This window comes from Oncorhynchus clarkii, chromosome 33 (genome assembly GCF_045791955.1).
Source record: "Oncorhynchus clarkii lewisi isolate Uvic-CL-2024 chromosome 33, UVic_Ocla_1.0, whole genome shotgun sequence".
Classification (NCBI taxonomy): Eukaryota; Metazoa; Chordata; class Actinopteri; order Salmoniformes; family Salmonidae; genus Oncorhynchus; species Oncorhynchus clarkii.
This window is the reverse complement of record NC_092179.1, coordinates 24,066,823-24,080,056: the sequence shown is the minus strand read 5'-3', so window position 1 is coordinate 24,080,056 and position 13,234 is coordinate 24,066,823. Positions and strand designations below refer to the sequence as shown.

The 13,234-nt window shown below is 45.7% G+C and overlaps 2 protein-coding genes across 2 annotated transcripts in view; both read left to right on the top strand.

The window, feature by feature from the left end:
- Positions 1-13,234, top strand: part of LOC139393229 (protein FAM3C-like) — an 823,321-nt gene that overhangs the window by 55,844 nt on the left and 754,243 nt on the right. The window lies entirely within an intron of this gene.
- LOC139393228 (staphylococcal nuclease domain-containing protein 1-like) overlaps positions 1-13,234 on the top strand; it is a 334,741-nt gene that overhangs the window by 269,251 nt on the left and 52,256 nt on the right. Inside the window, exon 20 of the mRNA XM_071141677.1 lies at positions 6,591-6,660. Within this exon, the coding sequence (XP_070997778.1) occupies positions 6,591-6,660 (70 nt within the window). The remainder of the gene's footprint in view (positions 1-6,590; positions 6,661-13,234) is intronic.

Sequence of the window (13,234 nt, the reverse complement as noted above, 5' to 3'; positions counted from 1 at the left end):
TCCTTTTTTGTATGGAGAGCACCAGCCTATTGTTACTCCTGTTTTGTATGGAGAGCCCCAGCCTATTGTTACTCCTGTTTTGTATGGAGAGCCCCAGCCTATTGTTACTCCTGTTTTGTATGGAGAGCCCCAGCCTATTGTTACTCCTGTTTTGTATGGAGAGCACCAGCCTAATGTTACTCCTGTTTTGTATGGAGAGCCCCAGCCTATTGTTACTCCTGTTTTGTATGGAGAGCACCAGCCTAATGTTACTCCTGTTGTGCATGGAGAGCACCAGTCTATTGTTACTCCTGTTGTGCATGGAGAACACCAGTCTATTGTTACTCCTGTTGTGCATGGAGAACACCAGTCTATTGTTACTCCTGTTGTGCATGGAGAACACCAGTCTATTGTTACTCCTGTTTTGTATGGAGAGCACCAGTCTATTGTTACTCCTGTTTTGTATGGAGAACACCAGTCTATTGTTACTCCTGATTTGTATGGAGAACACCAGTCTATTGTTACTCCTGTTGTGTATGGAGAGCACCAGCCTAATGTTACTCCTGTTGTGCATGGAGAGCACCAGTCTATTGTTACTCCTGTTGTGCATGGAGAACACCAGTCTATTGTTACTCCTGTTTTGTATGGAGAGCACCAGTCTAGTGTTACTCCTGTTGTGCATGGAGAACACCAGTCTATTGTTACTCCTGTTTTGTATGGAGAGCACCAGCCTATTGTTACTCATGTTGTGCATGGAGAGCACCAGTCTATTGTTACTCCTGTTGTGCATGGAGAACACCAGTCTATTGTTACTCCTGTTTTGTATGGAGAGCACCAGTCTATTGTTACTCCTGTTTTGTATGGAGAGCACCAGTCTGTTGTTACTCCTGTTTTGTATGGAGAGCACCAGTCTGTTGTTACTCCTGGTGTGTATGGCGAGCACCATTCTATTGTTACTCCTGTTGTGCATGGAGAGCACCAGTCTATTGTTACTCCTGTTTTGTATAGAGAGCACCAGTCTATTGTTACTCCTGTTTTGTATGGAGAACACCAGTCTGTTGTTACTCCTGTTGTGTATGGAGAACACCAGTCTATTGTTACTCCTGTTGTGTATGGAGAGCACCATTTTGTTGTTACTCATGTTGTGTATGGAGAACACCAGTCTATTGTTACTCCTGTTGTGTATGGAGAGCACCAGTCTGTTGTTACTCCTGTTGTGTATGGAGAACACCAGTCTATTGTTACTCCTGTTTTGTATGGAGAGCACCAGTCTATTGTTGCTCCTGTTTTGTATGGAGAGCACCAGTCTATTGTTACTCCTGTTTTGTATGGAGAGCACCAGTCTATTGTTACTCCTGTTTTGTATGGCGAGCACCAGTCTATTGTTACTCCTGTTTTGTATGGAGAGCACCAGTCTATTGTTACTCCTGTTTTGTATGGAGAGCACCAGTCTATTGTTACTCCTGTTTTGTATGGAGAGCACCAGTCTGTTGTTACTCCTGTTTTGTATGGAGAGCACCAGTCTATTGTTACTCCTTTTTTTGTATGGAGAACACCAGTCTGTTGTTACTCCTGTTGTGTATGGAGAACACCAGTCTATTGTTACTCTTGTTTTGTGTGGAGAGCACCAGTCTATTGTTACTCCTGTTGTGCATGGAGAGCACCAGTATGTTGTTTCTCCTGTTGTGCATGGAGAGCACCAGTCTGTTGTTACTCCTGTTGTGTATGGAGAGCACCAGTCTGTTGTTACTCCTGTTGTGCATGGAGAGCACCAGTCTATTGTTACTCATGTTTTGTATGGAGAACACCAGTCTATTGTTACTCCTGTTTTGTATGGAGGGCACCAGTCTGTTGTTACTCCTGTTTTGTGTGGAGAGCACCAGTCTGTTGTTACTCCTGTTGTGCTTGGAGAGCACAAGTCTGTTGTTACTCCTGTTTTGTATGGAGAGCACCATTCTATTGTTACTCCTGTTGTGCATGGAGAGCACCAGTCTATTGTTACTCCTGTTTTGTATAGAGAGCACCAGTCTATTGTTACTCCTGTTTTGTATGGAGAACACCAGTCTGTTTTTACTCCTGTTTTGTATGGAGAACACCAGTCTATTGTTACTCCTGTTGTGTATGGAGAGCACCATTTTGTTGTTACTCCTGTTGTGTATGGAGAGCACCATTTTGTTGTTACTCATGTTGTGTATGGAGAACACCAGTCTATTGTTACTCCTGTTGTGTATGGAGAGCACCAGTCTGTTGTTACTCCTGTTGTGTATGGAGAACACCAGTCTATTGTTACTCCTGTTTTGTATGGAGAGCACCAGTCTATTGTTACTCCTGTTTTGTATGGAGAGCACCAGTCTATTGTTACTCCTGTTTTGTATGGAGAGCACCAGTCTATTGTTGCTCCTGTTTTGTATGGATAGCACCAGTCTATTGTTACTCCTGTTTTGTATGGCGAGCACCAGTCTATTGTTACTCCTGTTTTGTATGGAGAGCACCAGTCTATTGTTACTCCTGTTTTGTATGGAGAGCACCAGTCTATTGTTACTCCTGTTTTTGTATGCAGAACACCAGTCTGTTGTTACTCCTGTTGTGTATGGAGAACACCAGTCTATTGTTACTCCTGTTGTGTATGGAGAGCACCATTCTGTTGTTACTCATGTTGTGTATGGAGAACACCAGTCTATTGTTACTCTTGTTTTGTGTGGAGAGCACCAGTCTAGTGTTACTCCTGTTGTGCATGGAGAGCACCAGTATGTTGTTTCTCCTGTTGTGCATGGAGAGCACCAGTCTGTTGTTACTCCTGTTGTGTATGGAGAGCACCAGTCTGTTGTTACTCCTGTTGTGCATGGAGAGCACCAGTCTATTGTTACTAATGTTTTGTATGGAGAACACCAGTCTATTGTTACTCCTGTTTTGTATGGAGAGCACCAGTCTGTTGTTACTCCTGTTTTGTGTGGAGAGCACCAGTCTGTTGTTACTCCTGTTGTGCTTGGAGAGCACAAGTCTGTTGTTACTCCTGTTTTGTATGGAGAGCACCATTCTATTGTTACTCCTGTTGTGCATGGAGAGCACCAGTCTGTTGTTTCTCCTGTTTTGTGTGGAGAGCACCATTCATTCTATTGTTACTCCTGTTGTGCATGGAGAGCACCAGTCTATTGTTACTCCTGTTTTGTATAGAGAGCACCAGTCTATTGTTACTCCTGTTTTGTATGGAGAACACCAGTCTGTTGTTACTCCTGTTTTGTGTGGAGAGCACCAGTCTGTTGTTACTCCTGTTGTGCTTGGAGAGCACAAGTCTGTTGTTACTCCTGTTGTGTATGGAGAGCACCATTTTGTTGTTACTCCTGTTGTGTATGGAGAGCACCATTTTGTTGTTACTCATGTTGTGTATGGAGAACACCAGTCTATTGTTACTCCTGTTGTGTATGGAGAGCACCAGTCTGTTGTTACTCCTGTTGTGTATGGAGAACACCAGTCTATTGTTACTCCTGTTTTGTATGGAGAGCACCAGTCTATTGTTACTCCTGTTTTGTATGGAGAGCACCAGTCTATTGTTGCTCCTGTTTTGTATGGAGAGCACCAGTCTATTGTTACTCCTGTTTTGTATGGAGAGCACCAGTCTATTGTTACTCCTGTTTTGTATGGCGAGCACCAGTCTATTGTTACTCCTGTTTTGTATGGAGAGCACCAGTCTATTGTTACTCCTGATTTGTATGGAGAGCACCAGTCTATTGTTACTCCTGTTTTGTATGGAGAGCACCAGTCTGTTGTTACTCCTGTTTTGTATGGAGAGCACCAGTCTATTGTTACTCCTTTTTTTGTATGGAGAACACCAGTCTGTTGTTACTCCTGTTGTGTATGGAGAACACCATTCTGTTGTTACTCATGTTGTGTATGGAGAACACCAGTCTATTGTTACTCTTGTTTTGTGTGGAGAGCACCAGTCTATTGTTACTCCTGTTGTGCATGGAGAGCACCAGTATGTTGTTTCTCCTGTTGTGCATGGAGAGCACCAGTCTGTTGTTACTCCTGTTGTGCATGGAGAGCACCAGTCTGTTGTTACTCCTGTTGTGCATGGAGAGCACCAGTCTATTGTTACTCATGTTTTGTATGGAGAACACCAGTCTATTGTTACTCCTGTTTTGTATGGAGAGCACCAGTCTGTTGTTACTCCTGTTTTGTGTGGAGAGCACCAGTCTGTTGTTACTCCTGTTGTGCTTGGAGAGCACAAGTCTGTTGTTACTCCTGTTTTGTATGGAGAGCACCAGTCTATTGTTACTCCTGTTGTGCATGGAGAGCACCAGTCTATTGTTACTCCTGTTTTGTATAGAGAGCACCAGTCTATTGTTACTCCTGTTTTGTATGGAGAACACCAGTCTGTTGTTACTCCTGTTTTGTATGGAGAACACCAGTCTATTGTTACTCCTGTTGTGTATGGAGAGCACCATTTTGTTGTTACTCCTGTTGTGCATGGAGAGCACCAGTCTGTTGTTACTCCTGTTGTGCATGGAGAGCACCAGTCTGTTGTTACTCCTGTTGTGCATGGAGAGCACCAGTCTGTTGTTACTCCTGTTTTGTGTGGAGAGCACCAGTCTGTTACTCCTGTTGTGCATGGAGTGCACCAGTCTGTTGTTACTCATGTTGTGTATGGAGAGCACCAGTCTGGTGTTACTCCTGTTGTGCATGGAAAGCACTAGTCTGTTGTTACTCCTGTTGTGCATGGAGAGCACAGTCTGTTGTTACTCCTGTTGTGCATGGAGAGCACCAGTCTGTTGTTACTCCTGTTTTGTGTGGAGAGCACCAGTCTATTGTTACTCCTGTTGTGCGTGGAGAGCACCAGTCTATTGTTACTCCTGTTGTGCGTGGAAAGCACCAGTCTGTTGTTACTCCTGTTGTGCGTGGAGAGCACCAGTCTGTTGTTACTCCTGTTGTGTATGGAGAGCACCAGTCTGTTGTTACTCCTGTTGTGCATGGAGAGCACCAGTCTATTGTTACTCATGTTTTGTATGGAGAGCACTAGTCTATTGTTACTCCTGTTTTGTATGGAGAGCACCAGTCTATTGTTACTCCTGTTGTGCATGGAGAGCACCAGTCTGTTGTTACTCCTGTTTTGTGTGGAGAGCACCAGTCTGTTGTTACTCCTGTTGTGCATGGAGAGCACCAGTCTGTTGTTACTCCTGTTTTGTGTTGAGAGCACCAGTCTATTGTTACTCCTGTTGTGCGTGGAGAGCACCAGTCTATTGTTACTCCTGTTGTGCGTGGAGAGCACCAGTCTGTTGTTACTCCTTTCCAGGAAAAGCAGCGGTTCTTCCTTTTTATGCAAAATACATTTTTTGTTTTAGTGTTTTTTCCGGGACCTGTTAGTCTGTTGTTCATTGAGGTAATTTCCAACCATAGTGAGTGTTGTACCTCTTTATTCTGAGGAGGAGGGAGGGAGATTTGCTGGAATTATTAAAGACTAATTAGGGTTGGGTTCCTTTCAAGGCCTGTTGAATGCAGCCACTGAGGAGTTCTGAATGAGTCTGTGTGTCTGTCTTTCTCTCTCTTTCTCTTTGTCATTGTTTGTCTGGCTCTCTTTTGTCACTTTCTCCCTGACTGTTTATTTTTCTATCTCTCTTCATTCTCTCTGTCTTCTCTCTACATGTATGTCTCTCTCTGTCTCTCTCTCTCTCTCTCCTCTCTCTCTGTCTCTCTCTCTCTCTCTCCTCTCTCTCTGTCTCTCTCTCTCTCTCTCTCTCTGTCTCTCTCTCTCTCTCTCTCTCTCTCTCTCTCTCTCTCCTCTCTCTCTGTCTCTCTGTCTCTCTCTCTCTCTCTCTCTCTCTCTCTCTCTCTCTCTCTCTCTCTCTCTCTCTCTCTCTCTCTCTCTTCTCTCTACATGTCTGTCTCTCTCTCCCCTGTTGTGTCCACTCCACCGTTGCCTAATTGTTAGTAGTGTTTGTTTTCTCCTTCTGTCCATCCTGTCTCTCCTCTCCTCCTCGGGTTAATGTGGGTGATGTGGGCCACAAAGTGATTGAAAGGCTCTTTGACTTGCCTCTCCCTCCCACTGAGCTATCCCACAATTTACTTCACCAATTGGCTTCAATACCTTTTATTTTTGATTAACTCTGTGCTTTTCTGGTACTATAGGCTTAGATTGTAGATGTAAGATTTCTCACACACCTCTTGAAATGAACAAGTCATACAGGCCAATATAATTCCCCCTGTTTCTATACAGTGGCCTGTCTGAAATGGAACATTTCAAATCCCATAGGGTCTCTCTCCTCAAAGACCGTATCACTACAGACATATCCACCACCACACCAGCTCTCCTGGGAAATAACAATGGAATGATTTACTCTCATTGTATCCTTTAATCTCCTTGTACCTCCCTCTCTCATCTTCTCTCTCTCTCTCTCTCTCTCTCATCTTCTCCCTCTCTCCTCTCTCTCTCTCATCTTCTCCCTCTCTCCTCTCTCTCATCTTCTCTCTCTTTCTCTCTCTCTCTCATCTTCTCCCTCCTTTCTCTCTCATCTCTATCACTCTTACTCTACATCTCCATCTCCTTTCTTTCAATTATCACCTTTCTTTCTCTCTCATCTTCCCCTCCATCTTTTCCTTCACTTACCTCTCTAAAGGTACAGAGCCCGGGTGGAGAAAGTTCAATCGCCAGCAAAGGTCCATGTGTTCTACATCGACTATGGCAACGTGAGTACCTTGATAGCTGTATCCCTCTTTATGTGAGTACCTTTATAGCTGTATCCCTCTCTATGCGAGTACCTTTATAGCTCTATCCCTCTCTATGTGAGTACCTTTATAGCTCTATCCCTCTATGTGAGTACCTTTATAGCTGTATCCCTCTCTACGCGAGTACCTTTATAGCTCTATCCCTCTATGTGAGTACCTTTATACCTGTATCCCTCTCTACGTGAGTACCTTTATAGCTCTATCCCTCTCTACGTGAGTACCTTTATAGCTCTATCCCTCTCTATGTGAGTACCTTTATAGCTGTATCCCTCTCTATGTGAGTACCTTTATAGCTGTATCCCTCTCTACGCGAGTACCTTTATAGCTCTATCCCTCTATGTGAGTACCTTTATACCTGTATCCCTCTCTATGTGAGTACCTTTATAGCTCTATCCCTCTCTACGTGTGTACCTGCCTGTGTGTTTGTGTCCCTGTGTGTGACTGTGTGTCCCTGTTCATGTGTGTGTGTCCCTGTTCATGTGTGTGTGACTGTGTGTGTCCCTGTTCATGTGTGTGTGTGTGTGTGTGTGTGTGTGTGTGTGTGTGTCCCTGTTCGTGTGTGTGTCCCTGTTCGTGTGTGTGTGTGTGTGTCCCTGTTCGTGTGTGTGTGTGTGTGTGTCCCTGTTTGTGTGTGTGTGTGTGTCCCTGTTTGTGTGTGTGTGTGTGTCCCTGTTCGTGTGTGTGTGTGTGTCCCTGTTCGTGTGTGTGTGTGTCCCTGTTCGTGTGTGTGTGTCCCTGTTCGTGTGTGTGTGTCCCTGTTCATGTGTGTGTGTGTGTCCCTGTTCATGTGTGTGTGTGTGTGTGTGTGTGTCCCTGTTCATGTGTGTGTGTGTGTCCCTGTTCGTGTGTGTGTGTGTGTGTGTCCCTGTTCGTGTGTGTGTGTCCCTGTTCGTGTGTGTGTGTCCCTGTTTGTGTGTGTGTGTCCCTGTTCGTGTGTGTGTTCGTGTGTGTGTCCCTGTTCGAGTGTGTTTGTGGGTCCACATGCATTTGGAGCTGACTTCAGCTCGACAACGACAAGTGTAGTGGTAAGTAGCCATCATTAAAGAACTATCACTTATCCTTTGAAGGATTCTCCTATGTCTCTCCTCTGGCTCAGATGATGCTCTATCAGGTTAGCATCGAGCATCAGCATCGAGCATCAGCCTAGTTAATGGCCAACTGTGGCCAACTCTATGGCTGAATGCCATTCACAGGAATCACTTTCCCAGAATCAAAATCACTAGCCATACAGCGCCATCAAGCAGGACATCAATCATGTCCTATGTAGTTGAGGCTTTGTTGTTTCTGTCTTCAGAGCACCATATTCCCAGTAATATAATCCCTATCTGAGCTGTTAGTCTGGGAAATGGCTCTGCAGGCCTTTTCTGTCTTTCTATATACTCTGGATGACGAAAGCAGTGTGTGTGTGTACGCATCTCTGCACATCTGTGTCGTACCACCGCCACAAAGTGGCCCATCCAGCCGACCCTTCCCCCATGGGAGATTACCCATGGTGCAGTGCGGTGCATTTATGTGCATCGGGCCGGTGACCTCATAGCGGGCGCCCAGGGCTGAGTATAGCAGACGTGATGCGTCCTGGCATGTTGCTGAAAGTGTGATTCTCTCTGAGCTGGCTGGGAGCCCCCACAACAACTGGGAAGCTGCTGCTATGGAGGGCTCTCTCCCTTTCCCCCTCTCATTCTATATCTCTCTTCATCTGTTTTTAATCTCTCTGGCTCCCCTCTCTCTTGTCTGTCCCTCTAGCCTCTCTTGTCGCGTTCTCTACCTCTATCTATCGCGTTCTCTACCTCTCTCTATCGCTTTCTCTACCTCTCTATCGCGTTCTCTACCTCTCTCGCTTTCTCTACCTCTCTCTATCGCGTTCTCTACCTCTCTCGCTTTCTCTACCTCTCTCTATCGCTTTCTCTACCTCTCTCTATCGCGTTCTCTACCTCTATCTATCGCGTTCTCTACCTCTCTCTATCGCTTTCTCTACCTCTATCGCGTTCTCTACCTCTCTCGCTTTCTCTACCTCTCTCTATCGCGTTCTCTACCTCTCTCGCTTTCTCTACCTCTCTCTATCGCATTATCTACCTCTCTCTATCGTGTTCTCTACCTCTCTCTATCGCGTTCTCTACCTCTCTCTATCGCGTTCTCTACCTCTCTCTATCGCGTTCTCTACCTCTCTCGCGTTCTCTACCTCTCTCTATCGCTTTCTCTACCTCTCTCGCTTTCTCTACCTCTCTCTATCGCGTTCTCTACCTCTCTCTATCGCGTTCTCTACCTCTCTCTATCTTGTTCTCGACCTCTATCGCGTTCTCTACCTCTCTCTATCGCGTTCTCTACCTCTCTCTATCGCGTTCTCTACCTCTCTCTATCGCGTTCTCTACCTCTCTCTATCGCGTTCTCTACCTCTCTCTATCGCGTTCTCTACCTCTCTCTATCACGTTCTCTACCTCTCTCTATCTTGTTCTCTACCTCTCTCTATCTTGTTCTCTACCTCTCTCTATCTTGTTCTCTACCTCTCTCTATCGCGGTCTCTACCTCTCTCTATCGCGGTCTCTACCTCTCTCTATCGCGTTCTCTACCTCTATCGCGTTCTCTACCTCTCTCTATCGCTTTCTCTACCTCTCTCTATCTTGTTCTCTACCTCTCTCTATCTTGTTCTCGACCTCTCTCTATCACGTTCTCGACCTCTCTCTATCTTGTTCTCTACCTCTCTCTATCGCGTTCTCTACCTCTCTCTTGTCGCGTTCTCTTCCTCTCTCTATCGCGTTCTCTTCCTCTATCGCGTTCTCGACCTCTCTCTATCGCGTTCTCGACCTCTCTCTATCGCGTTCTCTACCTCTCTCTATCGCGTTCTCTACCTCTCTCTATCGCGTTCTCGACCTCTCTCTATCGCGTTCTCTACCTCTCTCTATCACGTTCTCGACCTCTCTCTATCGCGTTCTCTACCTCTCTCTATCGCGTTCTCGACCTCTCTCTATCGCGTTCTCGACCTCTCTCTATCGCGTTCTCGACCTCTCTCTATCGCGTTCTCGACCTCTCTCTATCGCGTTCTCGACCTCTCTCTATCGCGTTCTCTACCTCTCTCTATCGCGTTCTCGACCTCTCTCTATCGCGTTCTCGACCTCTCTCTATCGCGTTCTCGACCTCTCTCTATCGCGTTCTCGACCTCTCTCTATCGCGTTCTCGACCTCTCTATCGCGTTCTCGACCTCTCTATCGCGTTCTCGACCTCTCTCTATCGCGTTCTCTACCTCTCTCTTGTCGCGTTCTCTTCCTCTCTCTATCGCGTTCTCTACCTCTCTCTATCGCGTTCTCTACCTCTCTCTATCGCGTTCTCTACCTCTCTCGCGTTCTCTACCTGCATTTCTTTCCTCTCTCTTGTCTGTCTCATTTTGCTCAATCTCCTTTTATATAATTCCCTATTTCTCGTTCTCACATTTGAATATTGTCTCCAACTCTTTCTCTCACTCAGTTATTATTCTCGTCTAGCTTTTTACATCAATAATATTCTATTAAAATATCAAACTTCAGATCTTCAACGTGTCTTTCCATCCTAATCAAATCGTCCGGCCTAAATTACTGCCCGGTCATTTGCATATAACCATAGAACACATCGTATTTGGTCATAATTTCCACATTTACTGTGCTATCAAACTATATGACTTAAATAAATCTCCCATTTTTCCTGTCATTAATATTATGTCTTCTTTCCTCTGTGTGGGCAATCCAAACATTCACCTATTAAACCATGGGTCATTAAGGCTTAAACATGTCCTCTACTCTCCAATGGTGTCCCATATTAATTTCACAGGCCCAGTGTGTCTGTTTGTGTGTGTGTCTAGAGTACCATGGCATCACGTCCACCTACCTCACTCCAAACTCACGTTTCTACTACCCACTCATTCTGTGACCTAAATCGCGTGCGTGCGTGTGCATGTGTGTGTTTGTGTGTGTGGAGAGAGAGAAACATAGATAGGTCATTCCCTCAAGGTCTTCCTTCTCCTCTCTCTTACTGTACTCTCCCCTCTCTCTCTCTCTCCCTCTGTCCCAGCCTTCCTCTGAGTTTTCCATGGTACTCTGTGTCCCAGCCTTCCTCTGTCCCAGCCTTCTTCTGAGTTTTCCATGGTACTCTGTGTCCCAGCCTTCCCCTGTCCCAGCCTTCCTCTTGAGTTTTTCATGGTGCTCTGTGTCCCAGCCTTCCTCTGTCCCAGCCTTCCTCTTGAGTTTTCCATGGTAATCTGTGTCCCAGCCTTCCTCTGTCCCAGCCTTCCTCTGAGTTTTCCATGGTACTCTGTGTCCCAGCCTTCCTCTGTCCCAGCCTTCCTCTTGAGTTTTCCATGGTACTCTGTGTCCCAGCCTTCCTCTGTCCCAGCCTTCCTCTTGAGTTTTCCATGGTACTCTGTGTCCCAGCCTTCCTCTGTCCCAGCCTTCCTTTTGAGTTTTCCATGGTACTCTGTGTCCCAGCCTTCCTCTGTCCCAGCCTTCCTCTTGAGTTTTCCATGGTACTCTGTGTCCCAGCCTTCCTCTGTCCCAGCCTTCCTCTTGAGTTTTCCATGGTACTCTGTGTCCCAGCCTTCCTCTGTCCCAGCCTTCCTCTGAGTTTTCCATGGTACTCTGTGTCCCAGCCTTCCTCTTTCCCAGCCTTCTCCTGAGTTTTCCATGGTACTCTGTGTCCCAGCCTTCCTCTGTCCCAGCATTCCTCTTGAGTTTTCCATGGTACTCTGTGTCCCAGCCTTCCTCTGTCCCAGCCTTCCTCTTGAGTTTTCCATAGTACTCTGTGTCTCAGCCTTCCTCTGTCCCAGCCTTCCTCTGAGTTTTCCATGGTACTCTGTGATCCAGCCTTCCTCTGAGTTTTCCATGGTACTCTGTGTCCCAGCCTTCCTCTGTCCCAGCCTTCCTCTGTCCCAGCCTTCCTCTGAGTTTTCCATGGTACTCTGTGTCCCAGCCTTCCTCTGAGTTTTCCATGGGACTCTGTGTCCCTCTGTGCCTGGAACATGCACCTTTTAACCAACATTCCAATTTAAACTAATTGAAAAGGAATGGATCGAGGTGGGGTTCTACAATCTTTTGGTCTACAGTTGTTTTGTGGCTGCGTCATCTTGGTTTTTGGAGCAAAATGACAAAAGTAGACTGACTGCCTAAGTGTCTTGACACTTCTGTTATCAGATAGGAGGTTTGTGAAAGTTTGTGTTGACACTGCTGCTGTTGTCGTCAGATAGGAGGTTTGTGGAAGCGACTGGTTATCTCTAGCTATTATATCAGGGCTCTGCTGAGCAGAGAGAGGATCATGAGTTAGCCCTCTAAGTCGGTGCACATTTAGTTTTTTTGCCCAAGCACTACACAGCTGATTCAGATAACCTTCTTATCATCATGCTGGGATCATTTGAAACAACTGTGTAGTGCTAGGGCAAAAACCACATTGCTCCCAGGGGGGCTCCAGGACCCAGTTTGAGAACCCCTGGTCTAAGAGACTTCAGTTAAACTGTCTCTCCCTTTCTCCATCTCTTTCTCAATAACCCTCCATATCTCTCTCTCTGTTGATATCCCTCCATATCTCTCTCTCTCTGTTGATATCCCTCCATATCTCTCTCTCTGTTGATATCCCTCCATATCTCTCTCTGTTGATATCCCTCCATATCTCTCTCTGTTGATATCCCTCCATATCTCTCTCTGTTGATATCCCTCCATATCTCTCTCTGTTGATAACCCTCCATATCTCTCTCTCTGTTGATATCCCTCCATATCTCTCTCTCTGTTGATAACCCTCCATATCTCTCTCTCTGTTGATAACCCTCCATATATCTCTCTCTGTTGATATCCCTCCATATCTCTCTCTCTGTTGATATCCCTCCATATCTCTCTCTCTCTGTTGATATCCCTCCATATCTCTCTCTCTCTTTGTTGGTATCCCTCCATAACTCTCTCTCTTTGTTGATATCCCTCCATATCTCTCTCTCTCTGTTGATATCCCTCCATATCTCTCTCTCTCTCTCTCTCTCTCTCTCTCTCTCTCTTTGTTGGTATCCCTCCATAACTCACTCTCTGTTGATATCCCTCCATTTCTCTCTCTCTTTGTTGATATCCCTCCATATCTCTCTCTCTTTGTTGATATCCCTCCATATCTCTCTCTCTTTGTTGATATCCCTCCATATCTCTCTCTCTCTGTTGATAACCCTCCATATCTCTCTCTCTGTTGATATCCCTCCATATCTCTCTCTCTGTTGATAACCCTCCATATCTCTCTCTCTGTTGATAACCCTCCATATATCTCTCTCTGTTGATATCCCTCCATATCTCTCTCTCTGTTGATATCCCTCCATATCTCTCTCTCTCTGTTGATATCCCTCCATATCTCTCTCTCTCTTTGTTGATATCCCTCCATATCTCTCTCTCTCTTTGTTGATATCCCTCCATATTGCTCTCTCTCTTTGTTGATATCCCTCCATATATCTCTCTCTCTTTGTTGATATCCCTCCATGTCGCTCTCTTTCTCTCTTTGTTGATATCCCTTTCTCTCTTTGTTGATATCCCTCTATAGATCTCTTTCT